The 25,661-nt window shown below is 46.8% G+C and overlaps 2 protein-coding genes across 2 annotated transcripts; one reads left to right on the top strand and one right to left on the bottom strand.

Annotated features, from left to right (window-relative positions):
• The first annotated feature begins 2,522 nt into the window (after window positions 1-2,522).
• Window positions 2,523-5,242, top strand: gh1 (growth hormone 1). The gene is made up of 6 exons (XM_072442872.1): window positions 2,523-2,586; window positions 2,660-2,790; window positions 3,463-3,579; window positions 3,688-3,825; window positions 4,064-4,201; window positions 5,110-5,242. The coding sequence occupies exons 1-6, from the start codon at window positions 2,577-2,579 to the stop codon at window positions 5,170-5,172; spliced, it is 597 nt and encodes a 198-aa protein (XP_072298973.1). The 5' UTR covers window positions 2,523-2,576; the 3' UTR covers window positions 5,173-5,242.
• A 509-nt stretch (window positions 5,243-5,751) lies between these two features.
• cdc27 (cell division cycle 27) lies at window positions 5,752-24,909 on the bottom strand. The gene is made up of 20 exons (XM_072442858.1): window positions 24,748-24,909; window positions 23,074-23,149; window positions 20,577-20,724; window positions 20,341-20,466; window positions 20,116-20,213; window positions 19,870-20,006; window positions 17,837-18,039; window positions 17,467-17,566; window positions 16,910-17,019; window positions 15,743-15,836; window positions 14,849-15,032; window positions 13,996-14,168; window positions 13,517-13,669; window positions 11,351-11,431; window positions 9,681-9,808; window positions 7,315-7,432; window positions 7,096-7,224; window positions 6,163-6,237; window positions 5,957-6,086; window positions 5,752-5,887 (listed from the first exon to the last, which is right to left on the bottom strand). Exons 1-20 carry the CDS (start codon window positions 24,772-24,774, stop codon window positions 5,820-5,822), a joined length of 2,358 nt encoding a protein of 785 aa, XP_072298959.1. The 5' UTR covers window positions 24,775-24,909; the 3' UTR covers window positions 5,752-5,819.
• Window positions 24,910-25,661: the final 752 nt, after the last annotated feature.

Genomic DNA, 25,661 nt, shown 5'->3' with positions numbered 1-25,661 from the left:
CAGTTTAGTCTTGTTACGTCACGTTAGCTCTGTGAAAACCAGCTGTAATTAGGGGTGTTTATGGTCAGCGATTAACTGTTTATAAATGCTTAACCAAGTGAAGACATCCTAATCCTTGGAGCGTTGAAGGCCAGGCACTGATTGGAAAAAGTCTGACCTTTTGGAAACATAACAGATAATGTTTAGCCAAGGTTAATGAATAAATAATGCTGGGTCCCGTCCTCGCGGTCCCGTCCTCGCGGTCCCGTTCTCGCGGTCCCGTTCTCGCGGTCCCGTTCTAGCGGTCCCGTCCTCGCGGTCCCGTCCTCGCGGTCCCGTCCTCGCAGTCCCGTCCTCGCAGTCCCGGTCTCTGCTACTCATGAAGCGTTCACTGCCTCAGCGAAAGGAACCAGTCCAGACTGAGATCAAAGTCCTGAGACCACTGACCAGGACCAGGGCAGAGCGGGTCAGAATCTAGACCAGGATTAAGTCTGGTCCTCAGATCCCACAGATTTATGAGAGCACAACATTTTTGACCCATTTTAAGACAAAGATTATTGATCCACAGCACAAAATTAGAGTTAGAAAATCACACAATGAAACAATTAACATTAAAGGAAATAAGCAATTAAACTATTTTCTGAAAAACAAATGACAAGAAACAATAACACATCCAATCCAATTCTTCCAAATTAATCTGAAACATAAACAGTACATAGAATCAAATTAAATACAATATATATATATGTTACTATCAACAAAACCCTCCAGCATGAACAAATAAAACTGTCTCAGATCAAACAGACTAAAAGACTAGAACAAAATATAACTTTTTTTTGTTTATGAATGAGTTATTGAGCCAAACCTGATGGAAAAAGCAGCTCCATCTGCTGTTTCCAACTCACTCTTTGCATTCATGAGCTCTTTCATGAATGAAGCATCAGTTTATTCACACATTGTTCCAGAAACAGTGACAGAGCCGGAAAAGGTGTTGACAAAAGCTTCTGCTCATTATTCCTGACCTTTAAACTAGCGGTCACGCATAAATTATTGGTAGAAATACAATAACAGCTGGAAAAATACAGTGGTTTCTACAGTGGTAAAGTTGAGTCTTTAATCCTGACAATCTCGGCGAGAGGTGTAGGACGATCGCGGCGAGAGGTGTAGGACGATCGCGGCGAGAGGTGTAGGACGATCGCGGCGAGAGGTGTAGGACGATCGCGGCGAGAGGTGTAGGACGATCGCGGCGAGAGGTGTAGGACGTTCTCGGCGAGAGGTGTAGGACGATCGCGGCGAGAGGTGTAGGACGATCGCGGCGAGAGGTGTAGGACGATCGCGGCGAGAGGTGTAGGACGATCGCGGCGAGAGGTGTAGGACGATGGTGTAGGACGATCGCAGCGAGAGGTGTAGGACGTTCTCGGCGAGAGGTGTAGGACGATCGCAGCGAGAGGTGTAGGACGATCGCGGCGAGAGGTGTAGGACGATCGCGGCGAGAGGTGTAGGACGTTCTCGGCGAGAGGTGTAGGACGATCGCGGCGAGAGGTGTAGGACGATCGCGGCGAGAGGTGTAGGACGATCGCGGCGAGAGGTGTAGGACGATGGTGTAGGACGATCGCAGCGAGAGGTGTAGGACGTTCTCGGCGAGAGGTGTAGGACGATCGCGGCGAGAGGTGTAGGACGATGGTGTAGGACGATCGCAGCGAGAGGTGTAGGACGTTCTCGGCGAGAGGTGTAGGACGATCGCGGCGAGAGGTGTAGGACGATGGTGTAGGACGATCGCGGCGAGAGGTGTAGGACGATTGCGGCGAGAGGTGTAGGACGATGGTGTAGGACCATCGCGGCGAGAGGTGTAGGACGATCACAGACGCTGCATATATGCACCTATAAAGCATTTATTATTGTTTTTTTTGTGAAAATAAAACAATTAGAGCCATAAACTGCTTTTGGAGTTTGTTCCATTTGTATTGAGGTGCATAATTAACATATTAGAATATCTAAAAGTGCCATGTTGACTTTGTAAATGAGAGATACAATTGCTCAGAAGAATCCCTTATTGGTGGTAATTTTACAGTAAAGGGGCGTGGTTCTTCTGTTGTGGGCAGTGCTTTCACAGTAGAGAGCTGTAAATAAGCAGTTTTGCCAAAATCGGTCCAAAGTCTGTCCAATTTGACCATTTTTAAATTATTTACCTAGATAAATTCATCACTTCATGCATCAACTGTTTCTTAGCTGGAGTTTGAAGTCCCAAGCTTTTCGTTTGACTGAAAGTTGAACCCAAAAGTCCAAAGCACAAACAGCAGAAGCTCAGGTCAACGCTCAGAGTCCAAACCGTGACGACGATGTCAAATGTACATGTTTTCCGCCGCATTAGCGTCATTAGCATCCGTATTATTAGCATCTGTGAGTTCTTGTATACGGCGCATTTCTTGTGAATAAACAAGACTTCACCGTGTTTGTGTCGGATCATTTTCATTTTCATGAATTTAAACAAAGAATGAACTTGAATATAAGACCCACACGGACCAGAGAGTCCCATAATCTAGGACTGAACCAGGACTGAACCAGGACTGAACCAGGACTGAACCAGGACTTGGAGCATGGAGAAAGGTGAGGCAGATTCAGGCCAATCAAACCACGTCTTTTATTTGCAGTGATCCTATTGGCTGGTTCTGTTTTGCAGTGATCCTATTGGCCGTCCTGACGCTGGGTGTGGGCTCTCAGCCAATCACAGACAGCCAACGTTTGTTTACGATCGCCGTGAGCCGAGTGCAGCATCTGCACGTCCTTGCGCAACGCTACTTCGGAAACTTTGTACGTACAACATTTCAGCGCTAGTTTCACTGTGGAAGGGTTTTATGACTGAACTAAAAGTAAACGGGAAATACTGCACAGACTTTTAACGCGTATTTAGAAGCATTTTTAATTACACTTTAACAAAAAAATATTATAATCAAGCAGCAAGTTCTCGGTTCATGTCACGTGGAATCAGAAAACGACTTGTGGCCGCACAAACTCTTCTTCTTGGCCAAAACTTTATCGAGGGCCATCAAGCGATTACTTTATTCAAATCCGTAACCTGAAACCTCTGGAAAGTTCCGCCAGCGTGAAACGTGAACAAAGAAACAGAAGTGAAAAAGCCTTAAAATCTGCACTTGGTCACTTTAGAGAAGCAGAAACGATGGCTTCCACTTGGAGCACTTCCTGCCACCCTTTCTAAATAAAAGCCTCTGAATAAGCCTGATGTAGAAAGTGTCTTATTGTGAAAAGGTCAGATAATCGCAATGCTCCATCTCCATGACAACAGAGCGACAGTTATCGTAATTGTCTCGCTGAGGTGTTACTATTAGGCAACTTGATCAATATTTTTATGTTCTATTCAAATATTCCTAACTAAATGTAAATAACACACGTCTGACTCTGAGATGTGATTATTACATAAGGCATTCCTAAAGTGCTTCATGGTGTGTACAATGTGTGTTTCAGGAGGACTCTCTGGGCCCCGAGGAGAAGCGGAAGCTCAATAAGGTTTTCCTGCGGGATTTCTGTAACTCGGATTACATCATCAGCCCCAACGACAAACACGAGACCCAGCGCAGCTCAGTGAGTACAAATACTACAACTACAACTGCGTGTGTGTTTCAGGTGCGGCTGAGCTTCTCGTGTCATTGTTGCATTATTCTGTTTCACGCCGCCGTGTTTGTGTTTCAGGTGCTGGAGCTGCTGATCGTCTCATATCGTCTGGTCGAGTCGTGGGAAGTCACGTCTCGATCGCTCTCGGCTTTGTCCGGAGACCAGCTCTCGGCCAAACTGTCCGAGCTCAAGACCGGGCTGCAGCTGCTCATCCAAGTAAGACCGGCTCTGGCCCTACTCTAATCCAAGCTGAATTTAAAATGCTATTCGTAGTAAATGTTTCAATCTAGATTTATGTCCAAACAAGGATTTTGGACATAAATATCATTAGAAAAATAAAATATAACGGTGTAAAACTACAATATATTACTTAGTAAACAGATTTGCCTGATAAGACAAAGCGTTGGTCAAAAACACTGGGAGGGCATCTGACATTTTCATTTCATGACTGCAGATCAATCAGGACGCAGCGTTTGTGGAAGGAGGTGTGGTCTTGGGTCCGTTTGAGGATTACACCCAAAGACTTTCTCCAGATCAGAACCTGGAGCGGAACTACGTGCTTCTGGCCTGCTTCAGGAAGGACATGCACAAGGTGAAGGGGCCACAGGGGGGCATCAGAGGGCCACAGGGGGGCATCAGAGGGCCACAGGGGGGCAGCAGAGGGCCACAGGGGGGCAGCAGAGGGCCACAGGGGGGCAGCAGAGGGCCACAGGGGGGAAGCAGAGGGCCACAGGGGGGAAGCAGAGAGCCACAGGGGAGCAGCAGAGGGCCACAGGGGGGGCCACAGGGGAGCAGCAGAGGGCCCACAGGGGAGCAGCAGAGGGCCCACAGGGGAGCAGCAGAGGGCCACAGGGGAGCAGCAGAGAGCCACAGGGGAGCAGCAGAGAGCCACAGGTGGGAAGCAGAGGGCCACAGGTGGGAAGCAGAGGGCCACAAGGGGGGAAGCAGAGGGCCACAAGGGGGGAAGCAGAGGGCCACAAGGGGGGAAGCAGAGGGCCACAAGGGGGGAAGCAGAGGGCCACAGGGGGGAAGCAGAGGGCCACAAGGGAGCAGCAGAGGGCCACAAGGGGGCAGCAGAGGGCCACAAGGGAGCAGCAGAGAGCCACAGGTGGGCAGCAGAGAGCCACAGGGGGGAAGCAGAGGGCCACAAGGGGGCAGCAGAGAGCCACAGGTGGGCAGCAGAGAGCCACAGGGGGGAAGCAGAGGGCCACAAGGGGGCAGCAGAGGGCCACAGGGAGGCAGCTGAGGGCCACAGGGAGGCAGCTGAGGGCCACAGGGAGGCAGCTGAGGGCCACAGGGGGCAGCAGAGAGCCACAGGGCCGCAGCAGAGGGCCACAGGGAGGCAGCAGAGGGCCACAGGGAGGCAGCAGACAGCCACATGAGGGCAGCAGTTTGTCAGGTTCAGTTGGATCTTTCAGAATCCTGCCCCAAATAAAACTCTTTAAACTACATAAAACCAATAGTTGTAGTTGCGGTTTCACTTAAGTTTGTGTGTTTCAGGTGGAGACGTACCTGACGGTCATCATGTGTCGCCTTTCACCTGAGGCCAACTGCACGCTGTAGCCCCGCCTTCCGGAGCATGGCCCCACCCCCTAAGCGTGTGTTAAACCTTCAATAAAGTTTGTTGCATGGAGTTGTCATTTGTCAAATCCTTCAATGAACATCAAGCTCCAAAATAACATATCAAGTTATTGCAGTCAAAGCTGGTACCGGTATATTAATGAACTGAGAGAATGAGAATCTTGTAAAAAGCAGTACTTTGTGAAATAACCAACCAGAAATTGTCACTCAGGAAGTAAGATCCAAAAGCAGTGCACTGATTGGCTGTGCATGTGTGGTCCACCAGTTTCATCGTGAGAGTTAGAGGTGAATCAGGTGTATCAAGTGTAAATACATAATTCATCCAGCTTCAACCAGCAGAAGCCCACATCTCATCACCAAAGTATCGCCATAGTCTCGTTTCAGTATTTGTGTAGAAAAAGAACAGATTTGAGTTTGCGCATACACATCCCATGATCCTCGTGACACTATTTGAGCCAATAGGATCACACTTTCCACAAGATGGCAGCGTTTGCAAACGGCGGTCGAGAGGAAAGGCGGGCCGAGGCTGCGCTGCTCTGGTTCACAGTAAAAACGTGTCAGTTCAACGTTTAGTGTCGTATATTTTTTATTGTTTATTTTGAGTAAAAAGAAGATAAAAAAAAAAGATTTCACAGAACGTCGTCGCTGTCATTTGTCTGGAGCTGAGGGTCGTCAGCGTCCGCCATTTCCTCCGGACCTATAAAGCACACCATTGTCAGTCCTGGTTTGGACCGAGTTTAGACCGGGTTGAGATCTGGTCTCGTACCTTCGTCGTCGGGGAGGTAGCGTTTGTCGATGGCCTCTTTTATCTGGTTGTTGGCTCCTTTTGGATCCAGGTCCATGGCCCAGCTGAAGTTCATCAGAGCCAGGTGAGTCTGACCCAGCTTCTTATACACCTGCAGCAACAGGTAAACGGCAGGTGAGGCAGGTGAGCCACAGGTAAATGACCGCAGGTAAGGGGGCGGAGCTTACCTTGCCAATGAGGAAATAAACAAGAGACTCTTTGGGGACAATCTGCTTCAGCTCCTCCAGCTCCTGCAGCGCCGCCTGAAACGCATCAGTAAAACTATTATCTTCAATGATTATGATTATCTTGGCCAAACACCGTCTGAAACAGTAAAACTATTATCGACATCAGCCTTAAGAACCAGACACCACCACTTTGGGTAATGACCGAAAGGACAAGATCACAGATCCTAGCGGTCGAAATTAGTTTCCTCCACCGGGTGGCTGAGCGCTCCTCCACGTTAAGAGGAGCCGCTGAGGTGGCTCGGGCATCTGTTCCGGATGCCTCCTGGGCGCCTCCCTGGGGAGGTGTTTTGGGCATGTTCGCCTGCGACTTAGCCCCGGATAAGAGTAAGAAGATGGATGGAAAGCGTACTTTGAAACATACAAACAGGTCCTATTCATTAAAAGTGCTGAGCAAATTTCAAAAAGATGATTTAATAATAAACATATTGGAGATCTTTACGACAGTCCAACATCCAGAACTAAAATGAATGGTCACTTGACAGACCCCCTGACTCTGGAAAGAGGGGTGAGACAGGACTGTGCTTGGTCCACCCTCTTGTTTGCTTTGTACTAGGAACTATCGCACCTTTATAGTATTGGTCCAATCCCTGAATAGAAAGATTTATCCATTTAAATAGCCAATGGAATCACTAAAATATTTAGGTGCGATTCTTCAAAGACTTTTTCTTTTTTAGAGTGGAATGTGCATCATTCAAAATGGAAAGATAAGTAAACAAGATAAACAATTAAAACAATTATTTAATATGCTTTTAAAAAACGGTTTACAGAATTTTTACTTGATTAACCAAAAAAAATGTAAGGATTATTCAATTACTAAAATAAGCTGCAGGCCTATGTAGTATTACAGTATTGTAGTCGTAGTCGTACAAATACCTTGTACTTGTCGTTGGCAAACAAAATGGATGCTCGGTGAAACTTGCACAGAGGGTTTTTGGGGTCGATACCGATGGCTTTGTTCAGAGTCTCCAGAGCCGTGTCCGACTTCTTCAGCGCGTGTTGGACCTGGACCAGAACTACAGTTAGACCGAGCTGGACTGGACCGAGCTGGACTGGACTAAAACAGTACTAAAGCCGGCGTCGGAGCAGACTTACCACCCCGATGTGACAAAGCAGTACAGAGCTCTGAGGGTTGATGCTCAGAGCCTTTTTGAAATGGATCTCTGCCAGATTAAACTTTTCCTGTTTGTAGTAGATCATCCCCAGACCGTACCTGAACAGAAAGAGGTCAGATGAAGTACAGGCGGACCATGTGTTCTTATGTAGTGCTAGTACTAGTACTAGTAGTACTAGTAGTACTAGTAGACTTAATATTTTTCGTCTACATTTTGTCTTTTTGTTGCTTTGAAGCTTCAATACATCGTTGTGGCAGTAATTGTTTTGAAATGCTAAAAAACTCTCAGCAACGAGCATTAGGCCAACATTAGGTGGGGGTGCGTGCGCGCCGTGGCCCGTGTGGAGGAGCACGGCGCGTGGCCAACGCGGGGAGCGGGGCGAGTGCGTACGGGAGAGCGCGGTGCGCTGTGGCCCACGCAGGGGGCGGTGCGGGCGTCGCCAACACGGCTGGTGCAGAAAAGTTGGAAAAGCTTTTTTGCGGCAAGACGCGGCACAGCAAATGATCAAGATATTTGGCTCTAGTAACGTGCTACGCACTGAAGAACGACCAACACAAACCCTGCATGAGGTTTCGGCCAATCACAGAAGACGTGAGATTCTCACTGAGACAAAAGCATGTGTTCTCCTTCTGTCATTCTGACGGCAGGTTTAGGTCTAAACACAGGCAAGTGACAATTACAGGTTTTGACAAGAAACATTAGTTTCTCACTCTCTCATCCTCTTGAGACTATTTCAATGTGGTCATCTCACAGTTTGGGTTGAATGTGATGTGTCGTAGGGCCCCTAGGGCCCCTGGAACATGTGGATTGAGTAAACAAACATGCGCAACAGGTGACATTATTTGGAGAGTTCATAACTTCTACATATAAACATACCAAAGGATGTTCAGGGATGTTCACTAGAGGTGAGCAGGGTCTATCAAGCTACTATCGTTTTATCAACGCGTAAAATTTTATGTGAAGCCAGAATTATTATTTTTTTAAGTCTTTTGAGGGGGGGAGGGGGTCCAGAGAGAGACTAAAAATATAAAGTCTTTTCAGCTTCAATCCATTTTGAGATGATCCCTAACCGCGCAGAGTTCTATTGTCTTTGCTCTGGTCGTTTTAGTTTCTAGTGTCAGCCCTCTAGTGGCAGCACCTTAAAATGCAGTTCAGCCCCAGCGCTAAACTTTGGCCCACAAGTAATAACAGTACAAGTACATGCATCACTGTCTTTATACATACGAATACAGGAGTTTAGTCTGTCCTTTTACAAATGAATGCCAAATCTTCGGGGAGTAACGGTAGTAGTAACAGTACCATGCGTTGTAGTAACAGTAGTAGTAGTAACAATACCATCCATGCGTTGTAGTAGTAGTAGTAGTAACAGTACCATGCGTCGTAGTGGCGGTAGTAGTAACAGTACCATGCGTCGTAGTGGCGGTAGTAGTAACAGTACCATGCGTTGTAGTAACGGTAGTAGTAACAGTACCATGCGTTGTAGTAACGGTAGTAGTAACAGTACCATGCGTTGTAGTAACGGTAGTAGTAACAGTACCATGCGTTGTAGTAACGGTAGTAGTAACAGTACCATGCGTTGTAGTAACAGTAGTGGTAACAGTACCATGCGTTGTCGTAACAGTAGTAGTAACAGTACCATGCGTTGTAGTAACAGTAGTAGTAACCATGCGTTATAGTAACAGTAGTAGTAACAGTACCATGCGTTGTCGTAACAGTAGTAGTAACGGTACCATGCGTTGTAGTAACAGTAGTAGTAACCATGCGTTATAGTAACAGTAGTAGTAACAGTACCATACATTGTCGTAACAGTAGTAGTAACAGTACCATGCGTTGTAGTAACAGTAGTAGTAACAGTACCATGCGTTGTAGTAACAGTAGTAGTAACAGTACCATACGTTGTCGTAACAGTAGTAGTAACAGTACCATACGTTATAGTAACAGTAGTAGTAACAGTACCATGCGTTGTAGTAACAGTAGTAGTAACAGTACCATACGTTGTCGTAACAGTAGTAGTAACAGTACCATGCGTTGTAGTAGTAGTAACAGTACCATACGTTGTCGTAACAGTAGTAGTAACAGTACCATGCGTTGTAGTAACAGTAGTAGTAACAGTACCATACGTTGTCGTAACAGTAGTAGTAACAGTACCATGCGTTGTAGTAACAGTAGTAGTAACAGTACCATACGTTGTCGTAACAGTAGTAGTAACAGTACCATACGTTGTCGTAACAGTAGTAGTAACAGTACCATACGTTGTCGTAACAGTAGTAGTAACAGTACCATACGTTGTCGTAACAGTAGTAGTAACAGTACCATGCGTTGTAGTAACAGTAGTAGTAACGGTACCATGCGTTGTAGTGGCGGTTGTTGACTCTGATGGCGTTTCTGAAACAGGCCAGAGCTCGGTCCAGTTCCTCCGTCAGTACAAACTCGTGTCCCAGGAGCGTGTAGGCGTAGGCAAAGCCCGGCTCCACCTTCAACACACAAATGTCATATGTAAATGTGTATTTATATACATTTTTCACTGGACGATTTAGTATGCCATGTACTAGTTTAGTGACTGAGGAAAGCAAAGCTGCCAGCGCAGATGATGGTGCAGTTCTAGACGGCCGTCACCGTGTGTATGCTGGAGCCACTCTCCTCAGGCAGAAGGCCACTCCCCTCAGGCGGGAGGACACTCCCCTCAGGCGGGAGGACACTCCCCTCAGGCGGGAGGCCACTCCCCTCAGGCGGGAGGCCACTCCCCTCAGGCGGGAGGCCACTCCCCTCAGGCGGGAGGCCACTCCCCTCAGGTGGGAGGCCACTCCCCTCAGGCGGGAGGCTATGGTTCATCGGGACCACAAGAACAGTTTCTTTCCCTCTGCCGTTGGACTCATGAGTACTTCCTAAGCACCTGCCACTCTCCTGAGTAGCTCCAGCTCCACCGTCTCTCTCACGTCCGTCTGAGGGAGTCAGATCTCTCCTTCACTGTGGAACTCTTCCAGGTTTCTACTTTTTCCCAAGGAGGTTTTGTAGTTTTTCCTGGCCGAGAAGGAGGGTCTAAGGACACGGGATGCAGGGACAATGCAAAGTCCCCTTGAACATTGATTAATCCGTTTTTCACTATTGCCCACCAAGACAACAGCTGTTGTGATTTTGGGCGAAAAAAAAATATTTAAAAAAAATTGAATTGAAAATAATTTTGCTCACTGCACTGTTCACTTTCTGCACTACATATGGAAATTCAAGCATACATTTTGTGTACATAGTAAGTCTAATTTTATGTATTTTTTATCCTATAGCCAATTTAAATAGTTTATTTTTTATTTCATTCAGGTTGTTTCATCATTGTTCATTGTTTTATGTTGCACCAATTCCCCAAAGCAACTTTCCTATGTTTGTGAATTCTGTTCATTGACAATAAACCTTTTCTGATTCTGAGCTGCATCTGTGATGACAGCTCTGTGACTAGTGCAGACCTACACACAGGTCAGGGCCCTACACACAGGTCAGGGCCCTACACACAGGTCAGGGCCCTACACACAGTTCAGGGCCCTACACACAGTTCAGGGCCCTACACACAGGTCAGGGCCCTACACACAGGTCAGGGCCCTACACACAGGTCAGGGCCCTACACACAGGTCAGGGCCCTACACACAGGTCAGGGCCCTACACACAGGTCAGGTCTTGGGACAGAAGTCCATATTTATGCTCCATGCTGCTAATTCATGATTATGGACAGTCTTTCACATGCTGAAGCTTTGTGTAACTGTTGGACATGGGTTTGAGTCTAGTTCAGACGTGTGTTCAGCATCAAAGACGTGTTTCTCCAGCTTCTGCCCTAAAAAGCATCTGCATCCAAACTAGAGATGTTTGATGCCAGTTTTACAGTCTGCATTGGCCCTCAGGCCTCCGGCTGAATTGGCCCACAATAAGTAACAACAAATAAATGCAACTTTTAAAATGATTTACTGGTTTCTGACAGTCTTACAAGGGGGCAGGGTCACATGGGGCAGGAGCAAAGACACAGGCCATACCTGGATGGCTCTCTGGAAGAACTTGATGGCGATGTCGTGTTCTCTCTGTAAACTGAAGCAGTTGCCCGCAACGCACCAGGTCTGAAAGAGAAAGGAAACACGCTTGAAATTAGACTGAGCGTTTGACACTCAACCAATCGAACTTCATTTGGTGTATGTCACCAGAACTTTTTTTTATACAAAAATATGTCGGTGTAATCCCTCATTCGTCCAGGCGTGTTCCATAGTAGAAAAAGCTTCAGTTGTAGTCATCTGGACTCAGTTTGAAAAAATAGACGTTTCGACTCTCATCCAAGAGTCATTGTCAATAACAGAATTTAGGTCGAGAACTCCGATATTAATACTGTTCTGTGGTAAGACCCGCCCATTGGGAGGAGCCTTCCTGAAGTAGAAAGAGTTATTCGTTTCAACAGAAACTCCCCCCTTTGTATCTACCGAGCTAGCCTATTCAGAATCTTAATGGGCTATTAGAAACCTCTTTGTCTTTGTGAGACCCTGGCTCAACCACCCTGAGTACCTGATTAGCATCTGAATGTCCTGGTCCTGGTCCTCTACCTTTCCAGGGGTTCAGTAACCCATTATAAATAACAGGAAGATTAAACCTTAGCCCTCCATTTCTGTTTAAAGAAGGTCTTTCTTTTTTAACAAAAATAGCTTCCTTAACTCCTCTTTCAAACCATCTTTTCTCCCTGCTTAAAACCTTCACATCACCGTCTTCAAACGAGTGATTAGAGGCTTCAAGATGGAGATACACGGCGCTCTGTGGTCCTGAACTAGTATTTCTTCTGTGCTGATAAAGCCTCTTGTGTAGAGGCTGTTTCGTCTCACCTATGTACCGTTCTTTACAACTTTCTTCACTGCATTGGATCGAATAAACTACATTGCTCTGTTTTTGAGTCGGCAACTTGTCCTTTGGGTGAACCAGTTTTTGTCTTAAAGTGTTTCCTGGTTTAAAATAAACAGGGACTTCGTGTTGTCTAAAAATTCTCTGCAGTTTTTCCGAGAGGCCAGACACATAAGGGATAGAGACACCCTTCCTTCTCTGTTCAGTTTCCCTTTTGTCCTGCTTCTTGGTTCTCTTCACTCTGTTGAGAGCCCAAGCGGGGTAACCACAGGCTGAGAGGGCATTACGGACATGTTTTTCCTCTTTCTTCTTGCCCTCTGAGCTCAGAGGACAAGTTGCCGACTCAAAAACAGAGCAATGTAGTTTATTCGATCCAATGCAGTGAAGAAAGTTGTAAAGAACGTTACATAGGTGAGACGAAACAGCCTCTACACAAGAGGCTTTATCAGCACAGAAGAAATACTAGTTCAGGACCACAGAGCGCCGTGCATCTCCACCTTGAAGCCTCTAATCACTCGTTTGAAGACGGTGATGTGAAGGTTTTAAGCAGGGAGAAAAGATGGTTTGAAAGAGGAGTTAAGGAAGCTATTTTTGTTAAAAAAGAAAGACCTTCTTTAAACAGAAATGGAGGGCTAAGGTTTAATCTTCCTGTTATTTATAATGGGTTACTGAACCCCTGGAAAGGTAGAGGACATTCAGATGCTAATCAGGTACTCAGGGTGGTTGAGCCAGGGTCTCACAAAGACAAAGAGGTTTCTAATAGCCCATTAAGATTCTGAATAGGCTAGCTCGGTAGATACAAAGGGGGGAGTTTCTGTTGAAACGAACAACTCTTTCTACTTCAGGAAGGCTCCTCCCAATGGGCGGGTCTTACCACAGAACAGTATTAATATCGGAGTTCTCGACCTAAATTCTGTTATTGACAATGACTCTTGGATGAGAGTCGAAACGTCTATTTTTTCAAACTGAGTCCAGATGACTACAACTGAAGCTTTTTCTACTATACAAAAATATGTAACACAACCCACAGGTCGTCCTCAGGTGACATAGTGTTTGTGTGTAGTGTGTCTAGTGTGTCTAGTGTGTCTAGTGCGTGTAGTGCGTGTAGTGCGTGTAGTGCGTGTAGTGCGTGTAGTGCGTGTAGTGTGTGTAGTATGTAGTGTTTGTGTGTAGTGTGTATAGTGTGTGTAGTGTATATAGTATGTAGTGTTTGTGTGTAGTGTGTAGTGTGTATAGTGCGTGTAGTGTGTATAGTGCGTGTAGTGTGTGTGTGTAGTATGTAGTGTATAGTGTTAGTGTTCGTGTGGCGTGGTTGCATATACCTGAGGACAGTTGCGGTCCATGTCGGTCATCTCCTTGGACAAAGCGCTGAGGGCCACGTCCTTCTGAAGGTGCCACAGTGTCGTCGAGTAGATCTCCATTCCCTCCTCTCGATACGACTCTGTCCTCCGAACCTCCGAGAAGACTCGCTCTGCCTGAAGACACGAGACGGTCAGGACTTTAAGTTCAAAACATACATAACGTCTGTTCAGTTAAAGGCCTTTGAAGACATTCAGCCCATTGACTTTCACCCGGATTATTTATAGGCTCAAAGACGAAGACATTTAAAGCCAGGACCTGATCGATAACCGCGATTATTGATTATCAAGGTCACAATAGAAGTGTAAAAACTTAAAAAATAATACCCAGCTTGTGTTTGTTACCGGTGTGTAGTGGGCCAATTCAAAGTGGGCCCTTCTAAGGATGTTTTATCTTTGTGTAGTGGGCCAACTCAAAGTGGGCCCCTCTGATGGTGTTTTACCTGTGTGTAGTCGGCTAGCTCAAAGTGGGCCCTCCCGATTGTGGAGAGTACCCATCCGGTGGCGTAGTGGTGAGGGGGCAGCGAGGAGAGCACGCTGATGGCCTCTTTACAGCTGTAGGAGCAGAGCAGGAGGAACCCACGGCCCATGTCCCGCAGAACACTCATGATGTTGTCTGAAACAGAACCACCAAAGACTGTTCAACAAACATGATAAAGAGGACATGAAGTCCCAGGTCCGGGTCCAGATTGCCGCTCATAATGTTGTGTGAAACCAAAAAAATGTTCACCAGAAGTGTTAAAGAAGACAACGTCTACAGGCACTTTAGCCCTTGTGTTTTCCTCCAAAGTTACACTGGTAACTTAAAATATTATATATTTTCTTATAATTTAATATTTAATTGTTAGTTCAACTTCAGACTGATACCAAATTTACCTTTCATTTATACATTTGTGAGTCAAAGTTGACTTTCTATAGCACATTAAAAACAACTGCAGCTGCTCTAATCATCACTGGTCCAATGGGACGTGATCATGTCAAATACAGCTTTTTCTTTTATATTAAATTCATTGGTTTGATTTTGGACTTCCACTTTTCTGGTCCAGTCCCAGTCCTGGACCTGTAACTGCTGTAGCCCTGGTGTGGGTCTGGATCTTGTAGGCCCCGGTTCAGTCCCCGGTTCAGCCCCCGGTTCAGCCCCCGGTTCAGCCCCCGGTTCAGCCCCCGGTTCAGCCCCCGGTTCAGCCCCCGGTTCAGCCCCCGGTTCAGTCCCCGGTTCAGTCCCCGGTTCAGTCCCCGGTTCAGTCCCCGGTTCAGTCCCCGGTTCAGTCCCCGGTTCAGTCCCCGGTTCAGTACCTGCTGTGGCCCTGGTGTGGGTCTGGATCTTGCAGTCCTGGTTCAGTCCAAAGCCCGGGTCCAGACGCATTATGTCCAGAGAGTCGTTCAGACTTGTGTTCGACGATGTTTTGTTGGTTTTACATTTTGTTTTTCTGTTTGGGATTTTTGTGGGAAACTTCATCTTCAGCTTCTTACTGTTCTCCTGCAAACGCAAACAGTTTAGCTGAGTGTCAGGTGCCATTCCCCGCGGCGCGTGTCAGGTGCCATTCCCCGCGGCGCGTGTCAGGTGCCATTCCCCGCGGCGCGTGTCAGGTGCCATTCCCCGCGGCGCGTGTCAGGTGCCATTCCCCGCGGCGCGTGTCAGGTGCCATTCCCCGCGGCGCGTGTCAGGTGCCATTCCCCGCGGCGCGTGTCAGGTGCCATTCCCCGCCCGTGTCAGGGGCCCCTCCCCGCCCGTGTCAGGGGCCCTCCCCGCCCGTGTCAGGGGCCCCTCCCCGCCCGTGTCAGGGCCCCCTCCCCGCCCGTGTCAGGGCCCCCTCCCCGCCCGTGTCAGGGCCCCCTCCCCGCCTGTGTCAGGGCCCCCTCCCCGCCGCGTGTGCCCCTCCCCGCATGTGTCAGGTGCCCCTCCCCGTATGTGTCAGGTGCCCCTCCCCGTATGTGTCAGGTGCCCCTCCCCGTATGTGTCAGGTGCCCCTCCCTGTATGTGTCAGATGCCCCTCCCTGTATGTGTCAGGTGCCCCTCCCCGTATGTGTCAGGTGCCCCTCCCCGTATGTGTCAGGTGCCCCTCCCTGTATGTGTCAGATGCCCCTCCCTGTATGTGTCAGGTGCCCCTCCCCGTATGTGTCAGGTGCCCCTCCCTGTATGTGTCAGATGCCCCTCCCTGTATGTCAGATTGCCACAGAAGCACTGACCTTGGCGGTGGAGCTGGCGCTGGTGAAGAGTCTGGAGCTACGTCGAGGCTGGACGTTTGGAGGTCCAGATGGACTGAGGACTTGAGGAGATGCGCTGAGGACAGAGGACAGGTCAGAGGTCAGACAGACCCAGGCCTGAGCCATGATCCTGGTCAGGACTGTGGCTGCTCTTTGATGTGTCTGGTTTATATTCTAATTTATTTATATTGACATTTGCAAACGTATTTTGCAGTATACTTAATAGTGTTGAAAGAAAGGACAGAGAATAATTGTTTTTTTAAGTGCTATTTTAAGTTAACAAGGCAGAACGAAAAGCCAAACTCTTAAGATAAAATAATCCTTTATTGTCCCACATGGGGAAATTTCATTGGTGCAACTCAGGTAGATACAGAGGTAGATACAGAAGAACAGATCACTTATAGGAAGTCTGAAAAACACTTTCAGTAGAAGATCTCCTATAAATAAATAAAAAACTCCCATAGACAAATAAATAAATAAATAAATACATAAATACCATTGCATGTGATCACGACAGTAATTGCACATGAATATGTGTCACGACAGCACATAGATTGCAAATATAAAAAGGTATAGATTGCTTGGATTACATTAAAAGGATGTACCCAACTTATTTCATGTAAAAATGCAAAATCTATTTTGCAACAGCACAGATATTTTGTAAAAGTTGCTCTTCACATGAAAATGATTCCATTATGTGCTCTTTGCATTTGATTATAGAGTTTCATTCTCCACAAAGCAGGATGCTCGCTGTTAGCATGCTAATGTTTGTTAGCTTTATTATGCAGGATTATGCCCAAGAAATGCACGGTTCTTGGGAGTTTTCTTTCAATAATATACGCAAGTAATACCAAACTTGTAACAAAAAAATGCTTTTAAATTGTTTTGGCATTTTCAGACTTTTCAACAAAATGAAATGCCGGCTTAAATTAAATCAAATCTGAGGGAAGAAGCCTTATGTACGGTTACTGGTTTGGTGACAATACTTATCTACTTGTCCCTGTCAAATGAAAAAATAAGTAAATAAATAAATAGTAAGTAATTAAGAAAAAACATAGTAATGTAGTAAATAAATAAAATTGGGTTTCCGGGACCAAATGGGGCCACGACGAGAACCTGTCTAGCCCTTCAGACAGTGGGCGGAGTTACCTGGTGTGGGGGGCGGAGCTCTGCAGTGACTGGTTGAAGGGGATGGGCAGCACCTCTCGGCTGTTCCCGGTCTGGGAGAAAACCTTGGATTGATTCATCCTCGACACGGTCTGGACAGAAACGGAGAGAAACGTGGATCTCTGAGTTAGAGGGTGTGTCCTGAGTGGGACGGTAAGAGACCACCAATCACGGAGAGTCGCGTATAGACATCCTGTAGTTGTATTTCTCTAATGGTAATATTTGTCTCCAAAAAATAAGTTGATCTGCAGTAGATTAGTTTCCGCTTCTCTTTAGAGGTTTTCTCTGCTCGATGCGAATGTTCTGGACCTTCTCGAACACACTCGCATCTTAGCCATGACAACGGGATTTGTCTTTCCTCACGGTTGTTTCAGAAATGAGAAGCCGCTGCATCAGTCGGGTTTAAATACAGTTTGTTTGTATTAAAGTACCTTCTTGTCGGGTGTGTATTAAAGTACCTTCTTGTCGGGTATGTATTAAAGTACCTTCTTGTCGGGTGTGTATTAAAGTACCTTCTTGTCGGGTGTGTATTAAAGTACCTTCTTGTTGGGTACGCTGGGCTGTGAGTCCATGCCGCTGCTGTAGCTCTGCAGATACGAAGGATCTCCAGGGCTCGGCTCCAAGGGCAAGATCCCAAAACTTGAATAAAGAAGAAAAGAAGAAAAAAAAACAAACTTCAATGCCTTCTGACCCCAGAGAGTATCCTGTGTGTGTATGATATTGACACAAATTAAATCTTCATGTTTCTTGCATTATCTCAACGTTGAGAGAACATTTTCACGCTCAGAATAAGCTCAGATGTGTGTGTCTTGTTGTTGTCCCCCCCCCCGCGGGCCCCTCATCACAGTAGACTCGCACTCAAACATGAGGAGGCGGGGCCTGCCTGAGAGGGGGCGGTGCTTAACTCACCTGGGCGTGAGGGGGCTGAGAGTAGGCGGTCCTCCCAGTAGACTCCTCCCACTCTTGGGTTTGTTTTGTTTGTTACTAAGCAGCGACGCAGCGGTTGCCACGGAGACCGTCTCCGGGGAAATGATGGAGGAGTCAATGTACGACACAGAAAGGTCAGAGGTCAACTTCCCACTGGACGCCTCCAGATTCAGACGGTTCAGCTCCTGCAACGAGAAATATCACTAATATGAACTACGAACAATACAATACAAGTAGTACTTCTGTTGAGGGTCCAGGATCCTACTCCACCAGTTTTCCACTCCTCCAATGAGAAGTATTACAAACACTATTATAACTACAGCCTCAAGTGCAAGTGCAGTACATGCAGGAAGCCAGAGGTACACTGTACTACCTTTTAAGACTTTAATACCTTTTTATAAAAAATTAAGACCTCGTTACAACTTACAAAGTAATAAACAAATTGAACATTTAAACAATGAATTGCTGTGGTTAATGGTTGAAAACAACAAATGCTAACAAAATACACACACAGAACAGTGGCATCTTCTCTTTTTGCCAGGGCTGAGAAATAAAATAAAACATGTTCTGCACGGCGTAGAACTATATTCAAACTAAAACATGGCACAGCTTTGGAGCAGAACAGAGAAAGGACAGCTCCTGTACATATGAACTGTCTCGTCTTTATGCAGATGTTATTTGCTTTGCCCGAAATGTTCCACAGAACGGCAAGAATCATCTATTTTGCATTTATTCAATTAAGGGTATTTTTGGCATAGTTCTCACCAGTCTCTACCTACGGGGCCAGCTGCTCGTCTCCATGGAGATATGCCATATTCTGGACATTCTGGGCGAGGCTCGATACAGGCAAATACCTCCACCAAAAAAGTGACATCTTTAAAATAAGCTGACTTCAACCTTCTAACATTGTTCCTTCATTCACACTAGTGATTGATGAATCTGGTTTAGAAAGTCCAGTCCCTCAGAGCGTCAAAAACACATGGCCCTGAGAATCTTCTAAAACATGAAATGGCAAACTAAAGAGTAAGTTTAAAGGCTAATAACAATTCATTCATTCATTTCATTGATCAAAATCCAAAGCATATTTTAGTCAATATGCAATAAAGGTTTTACAGACTGATCACATATTTTCTGAATAGGCCTCTGGGTCGAGACAGTAATTATGTCCATTTGTTTCATTAGGTTTTCATCTGGGTCCATTTTATATGCAAACAAAAGCAAATGACGACCCAACGTGCTCATCTGCAGCCTCATTTAGCACGGAAGGTTTGACGCTAGGCCTGCTGCGATAATTACCGTCTCGACTTATTGTTTATTTTGAAACTCGATAAATGAGTTATGGCTGAAAGAGTGATGGCTCCTGAGGCAGCAACGAGCCTTAGTCTGTCATTATTACACTAAATGAGAAAGTGTCAGAGTAACGAGGGAACAGTGAAAAGTGCACTGCTGCTGCTCGCGTCACGCTCAGAGGTAGAAATGCCTGGTATTTAGCGCATGCGTGACTTTCTGCGTGTTTTGAACCTGTGCTGCAGCTCTCTCTAGTGTTTGAACGTGGAAAGGGCGACGTTCTCGTGCAAAAGCAGGATTCTAGAGAACACAGCCCAGAATGATTGCATTAGCAGAATTAATCTTATCCAGATATTTTCAAAGGCAATATATCGTCGGTCAAAAAATGTATCTTGACTAGTTCTCGCCTCGTTCTGGTCAAAAATGGGGCAAGTAAAGACCAATGACGGACACAACCTCAGACCCAGGGCCGGCCCTTCCACTAGGCTGTATAGGCGGGTGCCTGGGGCGGCACTACGGCGCCTCTGGATTTTTTTTTTTTTTTGCTTGGCAGTGTTTTTTGCGCCCCCTTCTATGTAGGGGGGGGGCCAAGGGCACCAAATGTGCTCAGACCAATGTGAAAATCGAAACAAGGCTCATTGATTTACTTTCTCCTCAAAAGTGTGAGTGACACACAGGACTTTTCCACATCGTAAACAGAAAAATAAAACACAAAGAGCTGTACACACCAGTGTGTCTTGCGGCGTCTCCATCAGCGCTGTGTCCAATCGGTGACTGGGATTCAGGTTCTGGGCAGGGCTTACAGGCTGAGAGGGCGGGGCCAACTGTGGAAGCCGAAAAACTTGGTCCGGATCTGGTTTCTCTCCTGGAAGAGGAACGACGCGAGTTTACTCTAGACACTCATCACGAGCGCCCAGCGCACATCATTCACCACTACCACTACCACTACCACTACCACTACTACAGGAACTCACCAAGGTGGCAGAGGTTCTGAAAAGGGCCCCAGTTGAACGGGTTCAGACTCAGACTTCTTTGGAAACATTCTGCTCCTTTGGCGGCACGATCTGTTTGACTGGAACAAGAACAACAACCAGTTTTAGAACCAGCTTTAGAACCAGGACTGACCATGACCACAAGACCAGGTTGAACTAAATGTTTTTCAAATATTAATGTTCACAAACAGCAGTATTTGTACTCACCAGTAAATGTGTCCGAGCAGAGACAGAGTGAACGGAGCAGAGTCTCCAAACTCTGCCACTATGTCATCCTGATTCTTCTGTTTGTTCAATACTCCTCCAACGAGAACCTGCTCTCCCTCTGCAAGTCTGCAACAAAGATGAGAAGATGTACAAGAAACACTACAAGAACAAGTGTCAGGAGCAGAGGAGGAGCAGAGAAGGAGAAGCAACAGAGGAGGAGGAGCAGTGGCACTTACTTGCTCAGTTCCACACAACACTTGGCCAGGAGGAATCGTAGCTGTGGAGAGCAGCAGGAGTGAGCCTTCAGCAGACGATACGCTTTGTACGACTTTCCAGAGCGATAATAACATGTGGCCAAGAGGTACAGGGCTTCTTCAGAGCGCACTGAGGGAGACCAGAGACCAGGGTTAGACCAGGACCAGAGACCAGAGACCAGGGTTAGACCAGGACCAGACACAAACCAGAGACCAGGGTTAGACCAGAGACAGACCAGAGACCGACCAGAGACCGACCAGAGACCGACCAGAGACCGACCAGAGACCAGGGTTAGACCAGAGACCGACCAGAGACCAGGGTTAGACCAGAGACCAGGGTTAGACCAGAGACCAGGGTTAGACCAGAGACCAGGGTTAGACCAGAGACCAGGGTTAGACCAGAGACCAGGGTTAGACCAGAGTCAGACCAGAGACCAGGGTCAGACCAGAGACCAGGGTCAGACCAGAGACCAGGGTCAGACCAGAGACCAGGGTCAGACCAGAGACCAAAGACCAGGGTGAGACCAGAGACTAGGGTTATACCAGAGACCAAAGACCAGGGTTAGACCAGAGACCAGGGACCAGGGTGAGACCAGGGACCAGGGTGAGACCAGGGACCAGGGTGAGACCAGGGACCAGGGTGAGACCAGGGACCAGGGTGAGACCAGGGACCAGGGTGAGACCAGAGACCAGGGTTAGACCAGAGACCAAAGACCAGGGTGAGACCAGAGACCAAAGACCAGGGTGAGACCAAAGACCAGGGTGAGACCAAAGACCAGGGTGAGACCAGAGACCAGGGTTAGACCAGAGACCAAAGACCAGGGTGAGACCAGAGACCAGGGTGAGACCAGGGTGAGACCAGGGTGAGACCAGGGTGAGACCAGGGTGAGACCAGGGTGAGACCAGGGACCAGGGTGAGACCAGAGACCAGGGTGAGACCAGAGACCAGGGTGAGACCAGAGACCAGGGTGAGACCAGAGACCAGGGGCCAGGGTGAGACCAGAGACCAGGGGCCAGGGTGAGACCAGAGACCAGGGGCCAGGGTGAGACCAGAGACCAGAGACCAGGGGCCAGGGTGAGACCAGAGACCAGGGGCCAGGGTGAGACCAGAGACCAGGAACCAGGGTTAGACCAGAGGGAGGCCGAGTTTAGACCAGAGCAATAACAACACGTGGCCAAGAGGGCTTTGTCAGAGCTCAAAATACATTTAAATGCAGGCATTCATCAGTGTGAAATGGGTGTGAGAGAGGGAAGGACATTCAGCAAAATTGTCAGAGCCGGGATCAAACCCACAAGGCTGCGGTGACATTTCCATCACAAAACTCTAGTCTGACAGAAGCAGCAGCTTTTTGTTTTTCACGTGAGGAAAGGAACATACAAACATACACACTCCACGTGCACACACAAACACACTCCACGTGCACACACAAACACACTCCACGTGCACACACAAACACACTCCACGTGCACACACAAACACACGTGCACATACAAACATACACATACAAACACACACGTGCAGATACAAACACACACGTGCAGATACAAACACACACGTGCAGATACAAACACACACATGCACATACAAACACACACATGCACATACAAACACACACATGCACATAACACACTCCACGTGCACACACACACACACCACGTGCACATACAGACACACACCACGTGCACATACAAACACACGTGCACATACAATCACACGTGCACATACAATCACACACCACGTGCACACACAAACACACTCTACGTGCACACACCACGTGCACATACAGGCACACACCACGTGCACATACAGACACACACCACGTGCACATAGACACACACCACGTGCACATAGACACACACCACGTGCACATACAAACACACGTGCACATACAAACACACGTGCACATACAAACAAACACCACGTGCACACACAAACACACTCCACGTGCACACACAAACACACTCCACGTGCACACACCACGTGCACATACAGACACACACCACGTGCACATACAGACACACACCACGTGCACATACAAACACACGTGCACATACAAACACACGTGCACATACAAACACACGTGCACATACAAACACACACCACGTGCACATACAAACACACGTGCACACACAAACACACACGTACACACACAAACACACTCCACATGCACAATACAAACACACACATGCACAATACAAACACACACATGCACAATACAAACACACACATGCACATACAAACACACACATGCACATACAAACACACACATGCACATACAAACACACACATGCACATACAAACACACTCCACATGCACACACAAGCACATACAGACACACACATGCACATGAACACACACCATGTGCACATACAAACACACAAACAGACACACACGTGCACAAACAAACACACACCACGTGCACATACAAACACACACACGTGCACATACAAACACAGTCTAAACACATGTTCCGTTTACCTTCTGCGTAAAGCCTCTCCGCCAGAAACACCGCGTCCAGGTACGAGTAGTGGTTCAGGGCCTGCCACACTGCAGCCTGCGCACAAAAGCACTTTTAAACACTTTAAGTCATATCATATAAAACACCACAAGCGTCACACAAACTCAAACACTAATATAAGTCTCATTTATACATGTTCTTTTAGACATAGAGCTATTTTGCACTGAGACAAGCAGCCTTTAGGGTTTAGTATAAAATCATCTTAATAAATATTATTAATTGTAATCAAACACGGTTTGTCCGCAGAGGCTAATGTGGCTAACAGCTGATGCTAACGTTAGCACCGGTGGCTAAGTGCAGCTAGCCCTGAAACACCGGAATATCTGCGGTTTAAACACAGACAGGCTTTAAACCCGGACCCAGCCGAACCAACCCGGGACCGGTCCAAACCCAGGTCCCGACCCGAAGCCCAAAATCTCCTGGTTAAACTTTACTAAACCTGAATCTTGAGTCTGATCCGAGGCAAAGCTAACTGCGGCGTTAGCATCCGAGCTAACACACAAACACTGCGGCAAAGTGTGAATAAAACAGCCCCGAGAGCCACAATGTGCTCCAGAACCAGATTTAACAAACATTTAAACCCCGATGTACCTGGACCAGGGCCAAGAGGCACATAACCGGGTCAGATATGACATAATGTAACCACTTTGACAAACTAGCACCAGACTGTAGTTAAACCAATCATTTCACCTCAAGCGCCCACAACTCCAGTTTAAAATGTCATTCACATTTTCCACCAAAGCCGAACGTGAGAAGACTCATTTCTGACACTTAGAACAGGATAAACAATGCTCTGTGTAGTATCATTTAGGATAATAAAAGGAGGATAATGTCAGAGGAGTTCGATCCAATCTCCTGCTGCTGAACAGGTGTTTAGTTTAGGCGACAGAACGACATAAAGCCAATATTAAATGACGAGCCATTGGTTATTTTTAGTTGAATTAAAAATATATATCTTGGTAAAGCCTTGTGTTAAAATAACAACACCGAACTCGGACAATGCGTGGATTTAGAAATGATTCCACTCGAACTCAACAGCGAAACCAATTCATTCAGGAATTAAACTGTGAACCGATTTGGAGAAAACCATAATCTATATTAATTTAGGACGAAGACAGCTCCACAAAACACTAACAATTCACAAAAACGGGAAAGAAAGATGAAAATAGCCTTACATTTAGTCATGAATCAGTCTGAGCTTCAGATTCAATAATTACCAAACGATATTAATTTGTTTCGATTGTGATACAAGCCGAACATAATTGCACAGTCGAATGTATATGCTGCATTTAAAAATATTAATATACAGGGGTCAAATCCACTAAAAAATGAAGTTTGGTTTAAATCTGACCAAAATGTGATCAGACTCTGGTGCGCTCTGTGTATGTGCAGCGTTTCTTGTCTCAGGCATTGCATTACAACCCCTAACAGCATTGGACCCGAGTCAGAACCAGACCAAGACCCGGTTCTGGCCCCCAAAATCTATCAACTCGGCGCCCCGGAGCCCCACAGCTGCAGCGGACCCCCACACTCCCCGAGGCCGAGCTGCGGCTTCTGTCCCCGGCCTGCAGCTCCCTCCAGGCTCCCCGGGCCTTCCGCAGCCGAATCGACCCGCAGCGGTACCGGACTCTCACCTGGACCGGCTCCTGCAGAACTGTCATTCCGCCCCGCGCCTCCGTCACAAGCGTCCCGGAGCTTTAAGGCCGTTTTATGCACTTCTCCGCGAACCGAGGAACCGAGGCCCGAGCTTTGAAACACAGCGACCGTTACAAGCCGGAAACTGGCGGAAACGGCCGAGGAATCCTGACTGTCGTTCTCGAAGAGCTGCCGGAAAGAGCCGAAGAGCTGTGAGCGCTGCCGGAAAGAGCCGAAGAGCTGTGAGCGCTGACGGAAAGAGCCGAAGAGCTGTGAGCGCTGACGGAAAGAGCCGAAGAGCTGTGAGCGCTGACGGAAAGAGCCGAAGAGCTGTGAGCGCTGCCGGAAAGAGCCGAAAAGCTGTGAACGCTTCCTGTTATGATGAAACTAAGAATCAGAATCATTTCTAAAATAGGATTTTAACAATTGATAATTTGAAATATAATATTGAATGTTTTGAATATAACAGCTGTAAATAAGAGTATATTATTATTATTATTATTATTATTATTATTATTATTAAGATTATAAGAGTTATCTGTTTTTGTTATTATACTTCTGTGCTTAATCTATGTTGTTACACTGGAATTTCCCCTTTGTGGCACAAATAAAGGTTCTCTTATCTGAATGGTGAAAACAGTAAGCTGAAACCAAAATAAAAGCAACTGAAATTCAAAGTGCAATTAAAAGACTAAAAAACAATACATTTCCAGGGAGTGACAGATTAACCTCAGAGTGGTAAAAAGCTTTAAAAAAAACATTTACTCCTCTGCTTTTATTAACTTTTAACTGGGCCCTTACGACAGATCAGATCCCTCTGAGTTGGAAAGAAGACATAATATCTCGAATACCTAAAGACGGGAAGGATCGAGAATTCATCTTTCTGGCAAGGTTAATATTACCTGAATTACGT

Source organism: Eucyclogobius newberryi, unplaced genomic scaffold (genome assembly GCF_026437365.1).
Source record: "Eucyclogobius newberryi isolate DKJ021-1_F unplaced genomic scaffold, fEucNew1.0.hap1 SCAF_13, whole genome shotgun sequence".
Taxonomy (NCBI): domain Eukaryota; kingdom Metazoa; phylum Chordata; class Actinopteri; order Gobiiformes; family Gobiidae; genus Eucyclogobius; species Eucyclogobius newberryi.
The sequence above is the reverse complement of the archived record's forward strand: the minus strand, read 5'-3'. Positions and strand labels throughout refer to the sequence as shown.

What these genes read in the sequence shown, in the direction of transcription:
- gh1 (XM_072442872.1), top strand. An exon ending in ACGAGACCCAGCGCAGCTCA is followed by an intron (nt 3,580 to 3,687) that starts GTGAGTACAAAT and finishes TTTGTGTTTCAG; the next exon opens with GTGCTGGAGCTGCTGATCGT. An exon ending in GGCTGCAGCTGCTCATCCAA is followed by an intron (nt 3,826 to 4,063) that starts GTAAGACCGGCT and finishes TCATGACTGCAG; the next exon opens with ATCAATCAGGACGCAGCGTT.
- cdc27 (XM_072442858.1), bottom strand. Translation starts at nt 24,774, where the DNA reads ATGACAGTTCTGCAGGAGCCGGTCCAG. An exon ending in TTGCCAACGACAAGTACAAG is followed by an intron (nt 6,238 to 7,095) that starts GTATTTGTACGA and finishes GATGCGTTTCAG; the next exon opens with GCGGCGCTGCAGGAGCTGGA. An exon ending in CTACCTCCCCGACGACGAAG is followed by an intron (nt 5,888 to 5,956) that starts GTACGAGACCAG and finishes TGTGCTTTATAG; the next exon opens with GTCCGGAGGAAATGGCGGAC.